The following is a 22,924-nucleotide window of genomic DNA, read 5'->3' on the forward strand; positions in this document are numbered from 1 at the left end:
GCCACTAGACGCAAGGGACCTTCTTCACAAAACATCTTGAGGCTAAAAGTAGAACATAACTTAGGAGAAGATTAAAAAAATAGTGACTCCTAAATTTTGATCTAAGAGTATTTCACAAAGCGTTTTAACACTAAAACATGCTCCTAAATTACTTAAAAGAAGTCAGAGATTATTTTAGATACATCACAAGTATGGGCTGTACAGTCACCACGATGAAACACCCGCTGCAGGACAGAGAGAGAAAGGCCTGTGGGAAACTGACAGCAGTATTTGTGTTCATGTCACTGAGCCAGCACAGCCACATGCTAATAAGCTAGCATGTGTGTCAGCTACAGCTGGATGCCATTCCTGTGGGACACCAGAACATTTAGCAAACACCTGACGTTCATCTTCACAGAAACAGGTGCATCAAACCAAATTATTTGTTGCATGCAAATTAAAACATGATGGATATTTTAAAGAAGTTAAAAGTCATCTGTGTTTATTAACTGTGTTGCATTAGCTTTTGTGAACTTCATGCAGATCTTGATTGACATGACATCTCTTCATTTATTACTACAAAGTTGTAATAACAATTATAAATATAGCTGCATGCAGCAATTACTGGGCAAACAGAGGAGCTAAGCATGGCATGGAGCATCACACCAAATTCATTACTGAGAAACGGTTTTGTCTATCGACACAAAATCCATAATGTTTTGTCAACATGGTCTAAAGATTATATGATTTCTGTGAAAATCAGACCAACGGTCTAGGGGGAGTTCGAAACAGCCAAAGAATCTATTGATACAAGTCTCTTTACAATAGGCAAAATTCACAGAAAGCTATTAGCATTTATTTAAAATTTCATTATAACTGTCTCAAAACTATTTGAGTACTTTAAGGTCATAGTCTCGATGGCACATACAGAGTTTTGTAATGGTGCATCAATGCATTTGTGAAATGTATCATTTTATATTATAAAGCTCCACAAAGAGGCACAATCCCACAACGTTTTTAACGTGTGCTTAGACTGTGTTCATACATATGTTTGAAAAATGTTGTGATGATTCGTCAATGCGTTCGTAAAATACAGCATTTTAGTACATAATTCAAAATGGCCGACGTCCAAAGCGGCTAACATGGGAAAATTTGATCTCGTTACACTCTGCAAGATACACCCAATCTAAAGAGACACGATCTGTGATTTTTGACCAAACCTTTCAGAAGACAATCGAAATGAATATTTATAAACCAAGATTACATGAGATGCAAGGTTTATTAAAACTGCAAAGGCAAACAAATTATGATTATTTTGATAGATGTGAGGAGGGAGAAGAATTTATATGTGCATCATGTTGGGAAACAGATGAGTCCTCTACAAGGTTTGAGATGTCCTTCAAGAGGGCTAAGTTTGATCGGTTTCTGACTCACAGGAGCGAGGACACAAGGAGGCATCAATTTGATTCAGACTCCCTCTCTCCCTTTGCCTGAGATCGGTGACGCAACAGACAAATCAGAAATTGTGACCACTGTTTCTCACTTGTCTGTCTCTGAGCTCATTGCTGCATCAGAGACCAGACTTCAGTTAGCTCAGCTTCATACACGGACAAAGGTTGGTAAAGAGCTTGAAACTAACGTTCACATCAGATGTGAAATATCCATTGCAGGACTGTAAAATTGTGCATGGTGACCACTGTCTAGTGGAAATATTGTCACTACGCACAATTTAACTAAAGAAAGGCACCATTAGATTGAATTAAATAATCCTCGGGAGATAAGACGATCCACACAATTGAGTTTTGATGATATCCCATATGTGCATTCTAACATTATTGCCCACAGACTAATGGGCCAGTAAATTATCTTACAGTGTTTAAACAAAGTATCCAGTTTGCAGTACAGGGAAAGCTTGGAAATGAACCGATGTCTGGGCAGTGGGCAACACCTCATGCTACCACGTGGCTACACCTCTTGAACTCCTGCCGTAAGATGCATACTGTAATGTACTGCCTGTCAGCATAGACACAAAGACCTGTTCCCATGTCAAAGATAACATGACATCTGTGACGGGGTTTCAAGTGAGCTGTGCACTTTCAGGTTCAAGAGCATTTACAGCAAATGGCTAACTATAAGGATGCTTCTAAAAACAGCAAAGGCAAATGATTGTGTTATAGATGAATGGGAAGGTTCATGATTTGAAACAAGCTGACTGTTGTTATTATTTGTTTAAATGCTAGTCTAAACCCAATGAACACTCTCCGCAATAAACAGTGAACATAGGATGGTGGTTCCAGTCATTCTGTACTTAGGTTATTACTCAAAGTGTTCAGAATGTGTTAATGCATCAAAGCATTGTGTTATAGTGCTCTAAGATTGTTTCAGTGTTTATTCTCTGAAGAAAAGGTTAACGTTTAAGTTTTATTTAGCCACTAGATGGCAGAAATAAGAGAGAAGAGAGACACTCTTGCATAAGCCTGCTTCGTGAGTGTATTCCAGACAAACTGTGTGTGTGTGTGTGTGTGTGTGTGTGTGACAGCGTGGGCCTGTTAACACCTGCTCTGTACATTTTCACTGATTGTATATTTATCCAATCATAAAAGACCAGGGGCCGTATGAATAAAGGTGCGCAAAGTTGTAGTCCTAAGTGTCGAGATTTTAAGAATGACATAATTTTACTCTTATTCCTAGACTACAGAATAAGTGTGATTCATAAAGGCTGCTTAGCATTCAGACTAGGTCTTAGCTCCTAAATTATTGAAGAGCTGAAGAGGTCTCCTAACCTAGTTAGGAGTAACAAGATGGCAGCAAAGAGGAGGAGACAGACACTTTCCAACAAAAATATGACATATTGGAGTTGATAAAACAATACAAACTTGATTGTCAAGATCAAAAAAGTATTATTTATATATATAAGTAATGAAAAGTAGTAATTTATTTTATTTATTTTTATTTTTTATGGCTAGATATTTGTAAAAATGCAGCAATGCACCGGTGATGTCACAGTTAACAGGGTCTTACATATTGTGGCACTGACCCCACCAAACAACAACATTAGTCACAACTGATGTGTGGATTTTTTTTTAATGACCCTACATTTCACTTAATCCATCAAAATACGTTAACAAACAAACAAACAAAGGTACCAGTGTTGCCACCTGCTTTCATTGAACGTAACTTAAACTGGTCACTAATGTTGCTGGATGACCTCATAAAGGTGAGTTCACTGATCTGCATTTGTATTTATATAGATCAGTTTGTCCAAGAAACTGATTTGTTTTGCTAGGTTTAAAAAAATTAATAATAATAAAAAAAAAACAACAACAACGTCTATAAAGTGATAAGGAAGTCATAAGTCTAGAGACAAAATCATTAAATTGGCAACATTGCTGATTACAACATACATTATTTATATTTCATTGGTCCTCTTGTTTTTGCATGTGTTTATAATTTCTTTGTATGACAGCATGGCCAAAAATTATTACAGCACAATTCTGTAATAATTTAATTGCACTATTTTCACAAATAAAACAAATGACTAAGCAACTATGCAATATGCTTACAAAATCTTACACATTTATTATTTTTTTTAATTAAAGGTGAAGATGTCCAATTTCCTAGACCAGACATCACTCTTGGCCACTAATAACCCCCTAACCCAACTGTCAACACCATGTCCCAATGAGAGCCACACTGACCTGGAGTTTGATATGAACAATAATGATTCGCTTGAAACCTTTTGTTTGGCTTAGAGGTTGTTTTCATTCTTTTTTTTTTTTTTTACACAATATAATAAATAAAATCCACCTTACATATATATATATATATATATATATATATATATATATATATATATATATATATATATATATATATATATATATATATATATATATAATATTGTCATGCATTAAACTAAAAGACTCTATAGAACTTTTGTTCATTCTTGTTATTATTTTTATTATATGTTCTTGTATATTTTAACATATTTATTTATATATATAATTTTCAAACAAAATTGTTATATAATTGTTTTGACGTGATATATAATAAATATCTTTGTGAAATTAAAATATTTCCTCTTGCCATGCCACTGCTGTTGACATCATAAATAAATAAATAAATATATGCTAGAAGGCATCAGTGCAAAGTTCAGTTCTTCACGGTACTTTAATCTTAATGTTGTGTTGTTTGTGCAGGACGTCCAGTATCTGAGGGAGGATGTCCATGTTGAGTAAAGGCTTGTCCATGTCACCGGCTCCTGTGCTCAGTGACCCGATACTGCACCTCATCCTCACTCGGTGTTTGGGTTTGAGCGATCGAAGAGATTCTGCCTCAAATCCCCGGTGTCTCTCATCAATTCCCAGAATAAACGTAGAGTTTCTTGCTAGCTGCAGGCACCACAGAAGCAGACCAATGAGAAAGCAAAGCATGACGCATAAGATGACATTATAAACCCACTCAAAGCAGTGATCAGAGACACAGGATGTGACATCAGCATCAGTGAGCTCATGGATGGACCTCTGGGCCAGTTCAGTAGGACTGGCACACACCGGCATCACAGAGACAGCTTTATTCCTCTGTAGCCATTGTCTTAAGTACTGGATGCTGCAGTCGCAGTGGAGGGGGTTCCCGGATAAATTGACCCGCTGCAGGTGGTGGAGCCGGTCTAAATGCCCTGGGGTTACAGTGGTCAGGAGGTTATTCTGCAGCAGGAGTTCAGTGGTTTCTGCAGGAAGATGAGGGATGCTTCTCAGGCCCTGCGAGCTGCAGTCCACCCTCAGACCTCGGGACGGTAAAGACTTGCACCCGCAGGACTGGCAACTGACATGTGCAACGATCGAGCACAAGAGAAGAGTCAACCCTGAACCCAAGAGCATCCTGTGTGTGAAGAAACCACACATACTTCAGCACATATCTTTAGATGCAGGGAGTTATTGACATCATTACATGCAATAAAAATCTGGAGCCTGAGTCTGACCTAATGGTTAGTCCCTCCCCTTGAACGCAGATGAGCCAATTAGCAGGTTTAGGTTCAACCTTTAGGTTTCAGTGCCATAGAGAGAACATCTGAAGCTCACGCTGGTTTGATGGTGTTTATGCTTCAACAATAGTAAAGTGATGTGCCTGGGTTCCTTGTAACACTGATTCCTGGGATCCTGAGAGGATGGCCAATAGAAGTTATTTTATTACATTACCTAAACTCAAACAAAATGTCCCTAAGCATTCAACCCCAATCCCAATGAAGACAAACATTTTCATTTTCTGGTTGTCATACTCTCATTAAGGTAAAATCTTTAAAGCAAAACATTAATCTCTTCTTGTGCTTCAGCAAAGTATCTCTGGCTAAAACTAGCTAACATTTAAGTTAGCGAGTCCATGCTAAAGTACACCTAAATAGTGAACTGTTCTCACATTATGTGCAGTGTATGTCAAAAACACATAAAACAAAGGTCTACAATTCATCTCCATATTAAAATGGTTAAATGTACATTAATGTAACCATACCCTGTGATAAATGAACAGTGTTGATCCTGCATGTTGTCAAACCTGATCAAGACGATCGTAATGACTCCTCCCGCTTGCATTGTGATCTGTATACCCTCACTTTGAGTTACCCACCATAATTATTTTGAAATATTTATATATCCATCCATGGGATATTTAAATCCCACTTGAATGGTGGTCCTTCTGTGTCCAAAATTATACTGATAGGTCAGTTGTATTGGAGTATATAACCTGATAGCACGTCTATTTGCATTTACGTCTGCAAGACGTATTTTTAGAGCAGTGGTCACCAACCTTTTAAGCCCAAGTACTGAGACTTGCTACTGTCAAAATAATGACAAATTGAACTCTTGTGATCTAATCAGTCAAACAGGTTTGCAAAACGTCTGAAATTGTTCATCAGTCAGTTTGACACTCAGTCAGTTCACTCGTGCACTGAATCCTTTACAGAGGTTTTTCGCACCGTAGCGGATATCAGAAAACAAAAGAGCTGGAAGAGGGGGATATTTACTCACAATCCATTGTAGGAAACAACACTTGTATTCTTTGTCAAGGACAGCTCGGTATTTCTAACCAACATTTAAATAAAATTGCTTAAATATCTTGTCTGTGCAAAGTTACTTCCACTATTATATACACAGAGCATATAAACATGAAGAGACAATGCTGTGCACAAGATCAAATATGTACATAGATAAAATTCATAACCAGAAGTGCATCCACCTAGAACAGTACAAATAACAGAACTATAGCAGTACTTTATGCTTCGTAATATTTCATTAGTGTAAACAGAGCTTAAGTTGACCTCAGTTTTTTCATTGAGAAATAAAGGACATAAAACAAAACAAATATAACAGGATATGACATCAGTGTATAGAGTGTTAAAGTAACACTGTCCAACAGTGACATGAAAGAGGTCAAACATCTCAAAAGACATTATAAACAGCACTGTGACTGCCATAATCATAATAATAAAACATATGCTGCTTTATATAAAGGAATGGGCTCTTTGATATGTCTGTACATACAGTATGTGACCCCAAAACTAGACATTTAAGTCTCTTTTGAAATGTTTGAAAGCACTCAGATAAGAGACTTCTGTGACTTACCTTTTAGCATGTGATTGACAGCAACTGAAAACGTGTAATAATCATTCTGGCTTTAAGCTAAGACGTACATCCACTATAGTTTTTTTTCTGCAAATGTTTCTGTACATCAAAACAGGCTTTATACTGTGAGTGTCTGGACGTTTTCCTGTATCTGTGTAAGTTTGTATTGAGCAGTCAGAGCTCCAGCAGCATCACGTGATCCTCCCAGGGCTGGCCTGTGTGAGCAGAGGATAAGACTATCTCCGACAGCACATTACACATGCCCTGCTCACTGAAAGAGCTGGTGCTTTTATCTGCAGCTCAGAGGAGTTAGAAGAAACTGAAAACACAATAACTTGCTACTGTATATACATGATGAATGAGCAATGTTTAGCCTGCAGTGCGTACATGCAACACCTAAACAATGTACTCATCCGCTTTAGTTTCATGAAAATCTGCAGTCCCTCTCTAAATGTATTCACGGACATCAAAATCAAAAAATAATTGAAATGACAGACTACTGAATACAAACCGTATCATATAATTGTTTTATTTTATGTTCTGAATGTCGTCACAGTTTGAGTTTTACATTGTACACTGACATAGATAACCATCACATAAAATAAAACCTCAAAAGACAAGCATTCTCTGTTCTACAACAACAAGATAAACCAATGGCCTTTATTATGACCTATTTCTGCGAGTGATAGCAGCCTGTGAGGAGAGAAACATCCAACACCTCGCATTTAAAGAGAGACCTCATATTCTGCAGTCAGGATACTGTACACTCTATATACACAATGGTAACTTGGTCCCTAATATATCTATTACTGCTCAAATGTGTCTTTACAAGCCCTCTTTACATGGGCTTACAGTGGGACAAGATCGTTTTATGCCATCTTTTACACGGATGAGTTGCATTATCTGCAGTAACACACAACACAGTACAGAACGACAGATCGAGCACATGAAATGAAGAAACACATAAAATAGATGAATAAGAGCGAGAGGTAAAGTGAAATAAAAGAGTTAAGGCTGAGTGTTGATCAGCTCACGGGGGTCAGTGCATCTGAACCTGCAGTCCTTCATCTGTCAATCAAATATCAGAAGCTCCTCATCTTATTAATATTTTATGCAGAACAAAATCTTTGGAAACGGTTGCTTTGTAAGTAATAGAAATGCAAGATCTTTTAAATTAGTTTTCTTCTTAAAGTCAACATGAAATGACATTAACAAACCCATTTTACTTCATTGTGAGCCCCCACCCCCCCACAAAAAAAAAGGATATTAAAGAACACAAAAAGTTTTTCTTTTATCCATCAAGAAATGATGTAAAAATGGCCGGCGATTGAAGGAGTGGGGCTGAGAAATAAAAGGGTGTTATGATTTCAAGTACATTTTTTAAATAGAAAGAATAAGATGATTATGTTTTCTTTGAGTTTAACAGGAGGGAAGTATTATTAAGCGAAGTAAACATGGTTAGTTTAGTCTGTTCATGTTGACTTCAGTACATCAGATTGAATATTGAACACAGTATTTGTGATATGCTGAAAAGCAAACCTTTGGTTTGGGGTCATGAAAACGTGCTCAGAAGCAAAGGTTACACAATTCTGAAAAATATCAGCTTATATATCTGATCAGATTGCATCTTTACAACAATCATTTTCATTTGCCTCACTTCACAGACTAAAAGTTCATTTCTAGATGACTCTAAACATACAGATGCTTGCATAATAGAGCAGAATATTCACCTGAAACAATCTCCTGGTTGTTGAAAAGTAAAAAAAGAGGAGTACTTTTTACAGGATTGCACTTCATTGCCATGTTAACACTGGTTTATTTTCAACAATAAATAAACAGCCAAGAACAACATCAATAACAAATCACAGTTAAAGCCTAGCTGATCACTCTGACGTTTCATTCGATGTAAAAACACTAGAGAATCTATGATGAAGTAATAGTAAAGATGCTCTCGTCATCATGACAAACATATTGCACTTAAAAACAAACAAGAACAATCCATAAAATATAGAAAAATATTTCCGTCACTGGCCCTCAGATGTCCAGGAGTTTCCTCCAATGAAAAAAGAAATCATAAAATGATTTTTACAAAAACTACTCCAGGCATGCAGACATATTTTACCATCTCCTCAAACCCTTACTGTAAGTCTGTAAGATTCATATGATGCTGTACAACGTCAAAGTGCCACATGATACTGCATTTGTGCTTTATAACAGATCACAACGGAAGGTTTCCATGAGCGTACTTCTTTAAATATGACTTCCACTCAAACTCACCAAGATATTGTTCTCAAAAAGTTGTGAATACATCTTTTACAGTATTCTATAACATCGCTTTTTGCTGACAATGGTTTCAGTTACACTACTGTACTACTGTTCTACACATGAGACATAGCGGGTGCAAAGGTCAATGGCACGTTGATTAATGATGGTTTAGACAGCATGTGGAGCTGTCACCTAATAATAATACAGCGTTAGGACATCTACTCTGTGTTTCTGAGACGGACATTCACTCAAACTAGCAGAACCACAGTGGTTGAATACTAGCAAAACCACTATTTACTTTGTTTTTATAACCTCTCAAAGAAATCAAGAAAACCTGTCAGGAAAATAAATATCATATTTTGCATAAAGGCAACAAAACCCGTATTTGGGACCATTACGATGTTTCGCTGATATTAAGCACAGATAAACACACTCCTCAAATTCTCAATAAATAAATATGAAAACACAAAACTGCGATTGCTATTAAAATCATACTACTGCGATGTGAAAAACAAAACTATTGTGTTAAATGTTAAAATATTTGTGCAGCATGGTAACTGTTTTTAATGTATGCTAATATTAACCAAAATATTATTACGTTTTCAAGGAACTGACTAAAAACTATTTAATAATAAAATAGTAATCATAATTTTTAATAACAATAATAGTTTTAATAATGCATTACAGCAAAAAATATGTAACAATGCAATATATCTTAATGGTCCTTGGTATTCTTTATGCAAAATATAAATTCCTACTCTAATCGTGTGTCCTTGACCTGTGGCAGGATGAAGTGAGAGCGAGAGGCGTCAAACACAGATGTTGGGCTGGTGTGTGTCTGAAGCTCACACCAGGGTCTGTGCTCGCTGATCATGTGCTGCTCTCTGTGGTGTGATGGTGTGCCCAAGACGAAGCACTCGACCCGAATGCTTTCGAAGAGTGACCCAAGGAGGGAGTCTGGAGCGCGGTGTCCGTCAGGGAACAGATGCTCCTGGAAGAGCAGGTCTGCTAAAGATGGAGCCCTGTGACGAGAGACACGGACCAAACATTAATCAACTAATCAAACACTGTAAGTCAACTAGATTCTGAAGTGAAGTACTGCAAGTATCCACATGCATTTTCATAATCATTTCCTCCATAGACGTTAAGGCCTGGTTTCACTGACGGGGCTTAGCTTAAGCCAGGACTAGGCCTTAAATTAAGATATTTATAAATAAAAAAATAAAAAATATATTTAAGCAGCTTTTAACAAAATGCCTTAGAAGGTGTGCATCTTGAGACATATTTAAGAAAAGTCAGAGCAAGATATTTTTAGTTGAGACAGCTCAAACATCTGTTTTAGTCTGGGACTAGCCTAGGGATTTGAATGTTTATTGAGATTAATAAAGTAGGACTGTCAAAATTAATGCATTAATACTGTGTCAACACAAACTCATTTTTAACGGCACTAGTTTTATTAACGCGATTAACGTAGCACATATTTCCTGTTTGACCTGTGGCCTAACCTGGAGAAATGGACAATTCAGCCATAGACAGCAGTGAAGAAATGTAGGAAGAAAAAGGTCTTCTGAACGGTAAATTCATTTACAGAACGATGTCTGATGTTTCTGTCGACAAGACAAAAGATATCTGCTTTTATTGCCGATGTGAATTAAGTTATCAACAACAAATCTTTAACATGCAAAGCCTTGCTCTTTGGAGTGAGCCGTACTTCAGGCATTTACTGACACATCTTCAGCTGTTTGGTCTCTTTATTTCTGACAGACAATCACATTGTTTGATTCCCAAAGTCAGATATTTAAATGGACAAGTCTAAGCAGCAATCCACTTTGAATGAATACTCAAATCATCCATCAAAATTAATATACATAAAAAACCAGACTGAAATCCACATTTGACTCAGTCTTCAAAGGTCTGAGCTTGAACTGATGAGACTTGCAGGGACACCAAGCATTTGATTAAAGCAGAGCACTCTGTGTTTGTATGCATGAGGTTCATCGGCCATCTAACAGATACAAGTCAAAGCCCCTTTAAAAAAGAAGTGAAAGAACAGACTTGCATGAACATTAAGACACAATCATCAGACTATTTAAACACACACACACACACACACATGCACTGAGCACCAGCACTTACAGACAATTAAGCCCCAGTTTCAGTAGGTGAGCAGTTCATGCATGTGAGCAGCCAGGACGGGTACACATCAATAAAAACATACTTATACACTGCTGTCTAGAGACTAGTACAGCTCCCATGCAGTAGCATAGATGAGAGATGTACATCACACCGGTAACATCCCTCTGCTCTAACCTGATGAACACACTGAACCTTCTGGGTCATTATCAACATTAACTGAGTGCCAGTTTGCTCTCTATACTCCATCTATACTCCACACTATGCTCACAAACACTTGTGTGTAAATGATATATAAAGTAAGACTAAAAGAATAGTTTCAATACAATGTACATACAGCAGACTGAGTAGAGTTTCTGTGCTGTATTGCAGACCTGGAAAAAATGACATGAGATTTTTTACTCAAAGTTGCCTTTATCTGTATACCGAAGCAGAGCCTGGTGGTTACTTGACAAAAACATTACAAAGTTGCTTGCGAGAATCTTCACCTTCACTGTTAACACACCTTATATAGTGTGATCATCACAACTTTGAAGAAATATCACTTCTAAATCGCACCTCTTACATGCATGGTCTCTGTCGTTTAGCTTGAGTTTCTCTAAAGATTTGGCCTTCTTGTCTTTATTATGATAGGACAGTAATGAGCGAGGAAGTGAAGTGGACGAGAGAGGAGGGCAGGATCAGGACCGGTCTGGGAGCCAGGACACACTCAATGGAGCTATATTTCTGCACGCTGTCCAGCAGGAGACTGACGCCAGCAGATCCTCTCTGTTTCAGCTTTCTTCCCGTTTATCTGCTTCCCCTTAGTTTCCTGGTTTGGTGATTAGCTCCTTCTCACCTGTGCTGTTTTATCCTGATTATGTTCCTGTTGTATATGTTTCCTATATTTTCATTGATCATGTTTCTCCAGAGGGTTTCGTGTTGGACTTCAGATTAAAGTCAGTTTTGTGTAATAAAACCGATCCAAAATATCAGTATCAGTAGTGTAAACCATTAGGAAATGCTAGTGAATGGATCTACAAAGTGAATCAATGAAATATAAAATGCTACTTTTAAATGTGCCCTTTTATTTCTAAAATGCTTGTTAAATGAGTTTAAATGTATGTACAATAATATTGTAAACTATGCTGTATTCACCCAAATAAATTTAATTTGTCTTGTATTTTGTCCATGTCCATATTCTTATATGAAAATAAACAAGCTGAAAACACTTGAACTGAGAAACTTTTAGTGCTATTATATAGTATTAAGCCTCAGATGTCAACTGTATATTGGATTTCTTCTTTAAATTATAAAAAAGTACAAATAAGAATGGCATTATAGTGTTAAACTAAAATTACAACAATGGAAAAACCCTTAAGATAACATGTAGAAAGAAAAAAACTTAGAATAACATAGGTGGACTTTGAAGGATTAATTACTGCTTTGAAGCATTACGTAATTGTGGCATCCATAATTATAATTGCGATTAGAAATTTGATGAATTGTGCAGACCTAGTTCTGTCCAGTATTTGGTTGTTTTTAACCCAGGATTGTTTTAGAGAGCAAGCTTGAAATGGGAGACAGGTGAGTGTATCCCCCAAAACACACCATTAACAGGAACATACAGCATCACCCTAACAGCAGACACACATCTTGTACAAAAATAGCTGAGACCAGACGCTCAGAAAAGACACTTCCTGAGGAATCAACAGTGAACGGCCAGAATGGAGCTACCTGGACTGCTGGACACAGGTGTGTTAAACAGACAAAGTGCCCAGCAATGGAGGAGACAGAGGAAACCAAAGGGAGCTGAAGCTCTGCCGTGTCAGACCTGGGCTAAACCTGACTGACAGTTAGAGATGCACTCTTTCAGAAACTACATGTGCTGGATTGTCTGCAAACTGTTGTGTTCATCCTGATTTGCCATGAGTAGTGAATGCAGTTTTACTGTAAATTATATACAATGGAAATAAATTTGTATGATCAATTCAAAGATGTGAAAATACCCACTGTTTAAAGCCACAAGAAGAAAACAGTATGTGTATGATAGGATTTTGGTGCCACTAACCACTTGCTTATTACACAATTTTACAGCTCATAAACCCTATGCACTTAAACCTTGTGTATTTTTTACTTAATTCTGTGAATGCAAGCTGCAAATCCTAGGACCCATACTGCAGTCATCTAATGTTACCAGTGGAAATATTATTTGTAATATAATATGTGAAAAGATTATGTACAGGAAAATCATTCTACACAGGAAATCAAACGAGCATAAACCACTTCCTGTTTTTACTGATCAGAAAGGCCATCTGTTCATCAGTACATCAGATGCACTGAACTCACCTGCTTCAGAAAGGTCACGCAGGGAGCTACTGAGCGCGCTCCGCTTTAGCCCCTCCCCCATGGTGTACGTGTCATCCAGACTAGTGCGGCCCATGGTGCTGTTTCCGCTCTCCTTCTTTAGGCCCGACATGCTCTGAGACATACTGGGTCTGACCACTCCTTTCTGTTTCTCCAGCTCAGCTGCAAACATTCAAACACACACATACAGTCATTTCAGTCCTACAGCATACAACTACGAAGAACATCGTACATAGATAACAAGCAAGAACTAAGCAGCGTTGCCAAGTTTTCACAACAATAACCCGCTCAAATGCTACTCAAAACTAGTCCAAAACTAGCCCAATCAGGATTCAAGGGGAAAAAATTGACTTTTTTGGGGGGGGGGGGCGGGGGGACAATTTTCATTTCAGGGACTACATATCTCATTATTGGGGTAGCTTCAGAACCCGTGGACATGAAGAATAAACCCACGGACATAAAAATACGGGAAAACCGCAGACTTGGCAACACTGGAGCTGAGTGATTTAGCGGCTAGTCCTCTCTCTACAGTAAAGCTGATTTCAGTTTAATGTGCTTTATTTACCATAACATTCATAAAGAATATTCAGCATAAAATTATATGGTTATCCATCAGAAAAGAGGAAACAGTAACAACCTTAGTTTTTACAATTTCTTTGTTTTTGTACAAATGAGTCATAAGTCAAATGAGAAAAATTTGAAATGAAACACTAGAAATAATCTCGAAGAATGTTGAGATTTAAAAATTACATGAATTCTGATCTGAAATTCATGTAGCAGTCGCAATGCACAAAATTCAGATGCATATCTGATTTATTTTCACATTAGAAGGAGGCCCAGATCAGAACTGATTTTTCTGATTTGAGCCACACTGGGTTTCTGATGTGGGAATGAAACCTCTGAGTCTGACCCTTACAATCAAACATGTAAATGACCATTATAATATGATTGGATGACCTTGATGTCACACATGAAATGAGTCCGGCATTCCTGCAAAGCTGAATATAAATGAACATGTAAATAGAGACAGTCACATGCTAATGAGACCATGGAGATGAAATGATAGATTTCAAGAAGATCACGAGATTTCTGATGTTTGCTCTTTATTCCTAACAACTGTAACTCTGCATCTGAAAACCACATTAACATGGGCAGCTCACAAAACCTGCTTTGCTAACGGTGAGGATGAGGAAGAATAAAGGTCTGTTTACACTCTATCCGGTACTTTTCCATTTCCTGGACCTCAGCGATGGACTCTCGCAGGTCGCTGGTGAATCTCTTGCGGTCCTGGGAGTTGGGAGCGTTCAAATTGATCAGGACTTTGAAGTCTGCACCATGGATGGCTGAAGTCAGCCGGATACCATTCGGATAGACTGAGAAAAAAAGACAACACAATTTAACTTTAGGCTAATTCACACCACACTGATAAACGCTGACAGATGGCAGCTTTTGTCTGATCAGTGTTGTACCCTGTCTGTGTCTGATGGTGTCTGTCGAATCTAATTTGTTCAGTGACTGAACACGCTGGATCGGCTCTTTTTGGGAGGAGGGATGTCACAGAATGAATGTACTGTAATCTGGTGATTGTCTGCATTGCTCTGTGTCTGTCAGAGCAGTATGAAGTGGCCTTTAGGACACATACAGCCTTGCGTGTAAGAGTGCCATAAACTAAGAAATAAAACATTTGGTCAAACTCTATTTTAAGGTCCAATTCTAACTATTACTAACTAACTACTACTTTTGCCTCAATTTACTCCTAATTTGCTGTTTATTAATAGTTAGTGAGGTAGTTGTTAAGTTTAGGTGTTGTGTAGGATTAGGTTACGCAGAATATGTGCTTTATAAGTATTAATAAACAGCCAATATTATAATAACACGCATAAGAAACTAGTTAATAGTGAGAATCGGTCCTTATATTAAAGTGTTAGCAAATATATTTTTCAAGTCAAAAAAAAAAAAAAAAAAGTCAATACATCACTGAATTAAACTACATAAATGTACAATTTAGAGACTACCACAACTTTAAGTATGTCTGATTATTGTCTTTCTATCTGAGAAATTATTTGTTAGTGTTCATTACAATTGTTGTATAAATAATTATCATTGATTCCTTATTTAGCGCTGTCAAATGATTAATCGCGGTTAACCACATCCAAAATATTTTTCTAACATAATATATGTGTGTGTACTGTTTATTTATTATGTATATATAAATACAAAAACATACAATATATATTTTGAAAATATTTTCATATTTATATTCATATAATTTATATTATATATAAATATATTTAATATATGAAAATATAAAAAAAATCTTAAATATATACAAGAATGTGTGTTTATTTACATACAATACAGTACAATACATATACACAGTACACACACATAATATGTAAAAAATAAAAACAAAAAACATTGGATGCGATTAATCGTTTGACAGCACTAATATTATGTTAATGGCACTTCTAGCCTTCCATTCAGAAAGATTGATTGTGTTCATATTTCTTACACTGGTTCTCAAAGAGCATGACTTGCATCCCGTACAGAGAGAAAGACTGCCTGAAACTATACGTCACTGAGTTTTTCTTCTTCTGGAAGATCTTGGTCACCTGTTACAAAGATGCAGAAATCAGTGATCAACACATGCTGATATCTGTCCATTAATGGGAGTATTTAGCTTTAGTAGACGATGCAGCACGCTCATGTGGTGTGATCTCTCACCACCAGCAGGTCATTAAACAGGAAGATCTCCCGCTGGTGCTGCCCCAGTTTCTGCAGTCTGTTGGGATCTGGCACCTCGAACAGTCTGCAGTAGCACACCAGCCTGCGATGGGCCTGAGACAGCACCTGTGACACACACACACACACACACACACACACACACACACACGCACACACACACACGCACACACACGTGTTTGTTTCTCTATCATGGTGGAGACTTTCCACCGACCGACGCCTGTTTTTATACTGAGCTATGATATATTGTTCTACTGATCTACTGTTTTTATAAAGAGCTAGCTATAAAACTATAACCTAACACACCCTAACCCTTTATTTACCATTTATTATTGTTGTCACCAATGAGAATTTCCACAAAACGAGGAAGTTGTGTCAGATTTAGCTCACTTATGAACGAAAATTTGCATCCAAAATATGGTTAAAGGGATAGTTCACCCAAAACATGGAAGTGCTCTCATAATCCACTTTCCCTCAAGTTATTCCAAACCTTTATGAGCTTCTTTCTTCTGCTGGACACAAAATGAGTTATTCTGAAGAATGTTGGTAACAAAACAAGTTGACGGTTGCCATTGACTTCCACAATATTAACAACAACAACAGAAAAAAACTATGAAAGTGAATGGTTATAAGCAACAGTTTGGATACCAACATTCTTCGAAATATCTTCTTTTGTAACAACCTTTGTAACAATATGATTTTTGGACGAAGTATCCCTCTAAGTACTGTAAGTATACACACACAATCTTAATTACAGATTAATTTACTGTTCATGACGTGAAGCATTTCAATCAGCTTTTAACTCTTGGAAGGGTCTTTTACATTTTGGTCCTGTTACCAAATCTTTACATACTGTATCAATATTTAAATTATGCATTGAAAGGATAAAGAAAATGTTTTACATCCAGTGCGAAATATTCAGTTATTGATTTTAGGTTCAGATATGACATTTGGAAAGAAAATTACATTAGCTAAAGTGTCTATGGTAGTGAAGCGTGGAAAGAAATAACAATTTGTCACACACAGACGGACAGCTGCTGTATTCATGCATCATAAAAAAATACTTACACATCCAAGGCCATGGTGAAGTGATCCCATCTGCAATGCAAGAGGAGAAGTCAAGATATGTGTGTGTGTGTACTAATGCAATTATCTTTATGAAATCCTAAATTGTCATATCTGAATTGTTGAAGAATGACCATAAAAGTCTGCATCTCTTAACAAATTTAGTGCAGTTTCATAAAGCAGGATTATGATGAACCTACTTGCTTCTTGCCCACAATGAGTTTCTCCACCTTCTGCACCTGAGACACATGGTCCTCATTGGTTTTGAGCTCCTTCTTCTGGATCCGCTCGTAAATCCCGACCAGCATCTCCCGAGGGATGTCCTCGCCATCATCGACCCCTTCCAACACAAACACAAGACCATTACAGCTGCAATAGTGCTTCACAGCTGTACCTGTTATGTTTGTGTGCGTTTCAATCAAACCTCGCAGATTCTTGACGAAGTCCTCAAGCTTCATCTTGCGTTCTGGCTTGACGTTGGGGCTGTACATGTCTGTGTTGAGGAGGATGATGGCGAAAGCCAAGATGAAGATGGTGTCAGGGTTTCTGAACTGACGGACCACATCAGGGTTACAGATGCAGTAGCGCTGGCTGAACAAAAACACACCCAAGATCACAATCATGGTAAAACATTTCAATCTGAAGCAATGAAAATGATCTTTTTAGAGTTAGTGCTGCTTGTTTGTCTTTTACCTTGTATATTTGTCTTTTCTAAGTTATATCACTTCATAATGATGCTTGATAACACACCTGAAAGCCTCGATCAGGCGCTCCACTTTCTGTGCCTCGCCCTGAACACGGATTTGAGCCTGAAATTTCCGCAGGGCTTCATCCAGCTCCATCACTGAGAAATCCAGCTCATCCACCACACAGCTGCAACACACACAGGTGCTTCACGGTGATAGATGAACCTGTTCTTCTAGAGGGTTCCATGAAGAACCTTTAACATGGATGGTTCTTTAAAAAATCTTCGACTGAATGGTTCTTTGTGGAACCAAAAGTGGTTCTTCTATGGCATCGCTGTGAGAAACTTTTAAACATCTTTCATTTTAAGAATGTGCCCTCAAACGTCAACACATACCTGCTGAATGCCACAAAACAGGGTACAGAAAGTGTGTTCTGTTTTGTTTTTAAATTCATTATCAATAGAAAAACTAAAGTTCGTAGCCTGATTGGGAGCGAGTAGCTAGGTTACAAGTTACATGGTTGAATAGTTGATTTTGACAAACATTGTCAGAGATAGACCTATTGTTTGTGTACGATAGAAGAGGTCCAAATGATCTCACTTTGTTTGAATTAGATATTTAATGTGTTTCAAACTGTATGCTAGGATCACTTTATTTAAGTTAGTTTTTCTAAAACATTCGATACAAAACATGGGATTTATGTCTGTAAATGAAAAACAAAAAACAAATACTTACTCTAAAACATCCCTGTTGAACTGTTTCTGTCTGTTCCCAAGAAATTCTCCAATCATTTGTCGACTCAAGCCCTTCCTCTGCAGCAGGAAGTGGGCCACGCCCACGGGAGTGTCCGGAATAAAGCCCCTCTCCGTCAGGTACTGGACGCCCTTCTCTGGCTTTCTGAAAGTAGATCAGCAGGTCTCATCCTACTGAACGCTCAAAATCATCGTCATAGTGGCTATAGGACATGCAAACTAAAACATAAATGCAATCCAAAAAAGAAACTTGAAAAGGTATAGGAAGACTAGTATTGAATAATAGGAAAAATAATATTGCTTTAACTGAAAAGAGTTACTGTACACACAGTTTTGATTCATATGATGTACTCTCTCTCCAGTGTGGAATACATAAAATCCTCATTATTTATGTTTACTTTAGCAAAAACGTTCTTATGTGTCTCGTAATTAAAAAGTAAGCAAGATTATATTTTACAAAAAATAAAATAAAAAGTTCTAAATAATAATAATGATTACTTAATATTGTTTCCACAAGCTCATTTGTGATTCATAGATGTCAAATCTGAAAGAGAGGTGTGCGTGCGTTTACTGTGCATACATTCATTCAATGAGGGACATATACACATATTTGAGAGATGATCGTAAGATCAATTTTAGGATGTTTTCTAAGCAACATTTTATAACTGAGGCCCCAGATTTGTAGGACAGACATCATAAGTCTTTTTGAACCAGAAATAACAAACATCCCTCCTACAGTCTTTATCCAAATATTCAGTACTGGCATCATCAAGCTCAATAAGTTGAAGAGATGAAGTAATATTTGCTAAAAAAAGACCAGTTTTGGCCAATTTTGTTAATTCTGATCACTGGTCATCATCCCTGAAACATTTAGAAAGATTTTCAAGGCTGGCAACAAAACATGTTTTGGAAAAGTTATTACACCAGAATTTGAGAATGCTAAATTAGGATATAAAATTGGTGATACAATTAGTGAAAACATACCTAAACAACAAATAAAATAATAATTAAAAAGAAATAATCAAAACATCCATCATATACATTAATATTAATATCACAGGTCAGAGAGCTCTTGGAATGCTTAAAATAATATCTTAATTTGTGTTCTGGAGATGAATGAAGGTCTTACAGCTTTGGAACGACATCAGGGAGAGTAATTAATGACATCATTTTTTTGGGGGGGTGAACCTTAAAGGGATCTTAAATAGGATCGTGCAGAACAAGGCATTAATACATGCTTTATAAGTACTAATAAACAGCCAAAATTCTAGTTATATGCATGCTAATAAGCAGCTAGTTAACAGTGAGAACTGATCCTTAATATAATATAATATAATATAATATAATATAATATAATATAATATAATATAATATAATATAATATAATATAATATAATATAATATAATATAATATAATATAATATAATATAATATAATATAATATAATGACCCTGGAGCACAAAAGCAGTCATCAGTAGTACAGGTATACATGCAGCAATTGCCAACAATACAATGGTATGGGTCAAAATTATCAATCAGCTATTTTCTGCCTAAATCATTAGGATATAAATTAAAGATCATGTTCCATTAAGATATTTTGTAAATGTCCTATCGTAAATATATCAAAACTTAATTTGGACAACTTTAAATATTATTTTCTCAATATTTCGATTGTTTTGCACCCTCAGATTCCAGATATTGAAATAGCTATATCAAATCCAGATATAGCTCTACCTTAACAAACCATACATCAATGGAAAGATTATTTCTCCATGCTGTATAAATCTTTGATAACTGTAATACATACTTATTGAAGAGGTTGAGGCCGATGCGGTATTGTCTCTTGCGCATGAGATCGCTGCTGAAGGCCGGAGAGTCCCAGCTGTTGCGAGTGTCTTTGTGGTACGTCTGTTTGCTGAGACTATGTCCGTCTCTGGATGAGACTTCTGAGTTTATCGTGTCAATGGAGTTTGAATTGCTGTTGATGCTGTCATTGTCTCCGTCTGAGAAGTCAGACTCGGACTTGCTCTGTCGCTTGCCGTTGGTGGCCAGGTGGCTCTCCAGCTGCCGGTGTCGAAGCGGCTCTTCGTCTCCAGAGAGCGAGGGGACTCTAGGAGGCAGCCCTTGTTTGGGACGGGGTCCGGCTGCGGTGCGTTGGTGAATGTTTAGCGGCTGGACCGAATCTTGCTTGGACCGGTGGCTTGTATCTGCTGCGCTGTCGCTGGGAGGCTCAATGGTCAGCAGGGGTAAGCCTGGTCCCTGGCGCTCGAGGGAAGGAGTGTCCACGTCCAGCTTCTCATCCCTGGAGTCCGTGGATGGCTGGACCAGTGGAGAGAGCTCCTCTTCATCGATGAAGAGTGTGACGTCACAGACCTCATCATCCTGATGCTTGTCCTCCTGACAAACCACTTGCTCGGGCTGCGTCTCTTCTCTGTGCAGACTACGGCAGTTCAGTGCATCGTCGATCGACTCGGCCAGTGACTTCACTTGCCTGGAGAAAGTGTCCTCTAGCTGTGTGATTGTGTCCGTCAAGTCGTTTTGAGCTTCTGGGGCTTCCAAAATGACAGGAACCATCTCTGTGGCCTGCACCATGCCTCCTACATGGCTGACGTCATCCAGGAGAGACATTTGCCTCCCCTCCAAAACAGAGCCAAGGACTTTCTCAGGTCCCTCAAAGGAAAACTGCATCCTCATGTTGGACAGAAGGATCCTGCGGGTCATGCGGTTCTCCGACATCGAGCTCCTGAGACGCTCAAAGTTCTTGTTCATCTGGTGTTGGCGGAAAGCTGTCTGGATGGTGCGCGCTGCATGGCGGGTTATGAAACGGCCTCCGTATTTCCGCTCAAGCATTTCCACCTTAGAAAGCCAAGAAACATATGATTAGGACTATATCATGACAAACCAATTAGGGTTAATAAGAAGGTACAACACATTGTGTATAGTTATTTTGGTAGTCAGCTTTATACATTCTACTAACTATAAGTAGCTTGCAACTACATGTCAACTAGTGCTAGAAGATGGTCATGTTTGTTGTTACAGTTGACCTGTAGTTGCAAAGTTACTGTTTTACATGACTTTTACATGTCTTGCTTTTAGAGTGTTCTTTGTTGGTCAACCACTTCTGGGGAGGGTAAGAACGGTCTTGATTTCTCTCCATTTGTACACAATCTGTTTTACTGTGGATTGGTGCAGTCCAGTCTTTTTAGAGATGTTTTTGTTACCCTTTCTAGCCTGATGAAGAACAGGTCCTCAGAGATCTCATTTGTTTGTGCCATGATACACTTACACAAACATGACCAAACTTTGCTAGATCCCTGTTCTTTAAATAACACACTGACACCTGATAGTCATCACACTGATTAAAAACACCTCTGAACAGATGGACCCTAACTTTACTTCAAATTAACAGCTGATCCTACAGATTCACATACTTTTGCCACTCACAGATTTGTAGTATTGGATAACTTTTCTGAATAAATAAATGACAAAGTATATATTTTTAACATACAGCACAAGCCTAATGAATATAACCATTAAAACGAAAATAATAAAAACTAATAAGAAACATCAAATGTAGCGCAGCAAATTCTGGGAATGTCAGTTCATTTATACTTCCAAAAGTATTACCATAAAATTACATTAAATGCATTGCTGTTTTACACCATATATTATAAGAATTTACCATTAACCAATTAATTTTTATTTTATTTTATTTTTGCAGGTCTTTTACCTTTTTTTTACAATGTACTAATACTGTAATGACTGCTAGCTGACATGTAGGTGCAAAGTTACTTATTAGTAGAATTTCTGATTATCTACAATGTTATGTGTGTGTGTGTGTTTGTGTGTGTTTGTGTGTGTTTGTGTTTGTGTGTGTGTGTGTGTGTGTTTGTATGTGTGTGTTTCAAAATAAAGAGTTTTGAAACATACACTATGTTGTTGATAATCATGAATGTGCAAACTACAAAATGCAGCATACGTTCGTTCAAATCTCTGATGCACTTTTATTTTGCTGGGCCACTGTACCTTCTTGTCCTGCAGGTCTGTGGAGAGCTCATAGCTCTCGGAGAGGGAGCGCGAGCGCTTGATGGCCTCCTCCTCTGCCTGCTTGCGGAGGATGGACTGAGAGTGCTGTAGTTTGGGCCGCTGAGGGCGCTGTGGGCCTGGCTGGACACTGTGACCGTACACTGTGCTTTCAAACTGCTCTGGACTCAAGGAAGAACTGTGTGTGACAGGGCCTCGTCCATGGCCATATCCTGTGCTGGTGTCCAAGGAAGGGCCGGCCTCACTGTTCTGAACATTCCCCTCCACACTAGACAAGACAAGAAAGCAAATGAAT

General features: G+C 37.7%; 2 protein-coding genes across 7 annotated transcripts in view; both read right to left on the minus strand.

The window, feature by feature from the left end:
* Positions 1 to 4,102: 4,102 nt before the first annotated feature.
* gp9 (glycoprotein IX platelet) lies at positions 4,103 to 6,787 on the minus strand. Of its 2 annotated transcripts, XM_026241539.1 has the most exons (3): positions 6,597 to 6,778; positions 4,961 to 5,138; positions 4,103 to 4,860 (listed from the first exon to the last, which is right to left on the minus strand). In XM_026241539.1, the coding sequence occupies exon 3, from the start codon at positions 4,857 to 4,859 to the stop codon at positions 4,140 to 4,142; it is 720 nt and encodes a 239-aa protein (XP_026097324.1). In that variant the 5' UTR covers position 4,860; positions 4,961 to 5,138; positions 6,597 to 6,778; the 3' UTR covers positions 4,103 to 4,139. The 2 variants fall into 2 exon arrangements, with proteins under 2 accessions (XP_026097324.1, XP_026097325.1); XM_026241540.1 differs by lacking the exon at positions 4,961 to 5,138 and having other exon boundaries at positions 6,597 to 6,787.
* Positions 6,788 to 7,109: 322 nt separating this feature from the next.
* iqsec1a (IQ motif and Sec7 domain ArfGEF 1a) overlaps positions 7,110 to 22,924 on the minus strand; it is a 66,177-nt gene continuing 50,362 nt past the window's right edge. For all 5 annotated transcript variants that reach the window (XM_026241541.1, XM_026241545.1, XM_026241543.1 and 2 more), the window contains 12 exons: positions 22,612 to 22,897; positions 20,393 to 21,441; positions 18,569 to 18,730; positions 17,898 to 18,020; positions 17,572 to 17,738; positions 17,348 to 17,487; positions 17,151 to 17,180; positions 16,065 to 16,190; positions 15,853 to 15,952; positions 14,552 to 14,713; positions 13,323 to 13,502; positions 7,110 to 9,883 (listed from right to left, as the gene is read on the minus strand). In XM_026241541.1, the coding sequence (XP_026097326.1) occupies positions 9,870 to 9,883; positions 13,323 to 13,502; positions 14,552 to 14,713; positions 15,853 to 15,952; positions 16,065 to 16,190; positions 17,151 to 17,180; positions 17,348 to 17,487; positions 17,572 to 17,738; positions 17,898 to 18,020; positions 18,569 to 18,730; positions 20,393 to 21,441; positions 22,612 to 22,897 (2,539 nt within the window). In that variant the 3' untranslated portion in view covers positions 7,110 to 9,869. The remainder of the gene's footprint in view (positions 9,884 to 13,322; positions 13,503 to 14,551; positions 14,714 to 15,852; positions 15,953 to 16,064; positions 16,191 to 17,150; positions 17,181 to 17,347; positions 17,488 to 17,571; positions 17,739 to 17,897; positions 18,021 to 18,568; positions 18,731 to 20,392; positions 21,442 to 22,611; positions 22,898 to 22,924) is intronic.

The sequence above is a fragment of the Carassius auratus genome, linkage group LG48F (genome assembly GCF_003368295.1).
Source record: "Carassius auratus strain Wakin linkage group LG48F, ASM336829v1, whole genome shotgun sequence".
Taxonomy (NCBI): Eukaryota; Metazoa; Chordata; class Actinopteri; order Cypriniformes; family Cyprinidae; genus Carassius; species Carassius auratus.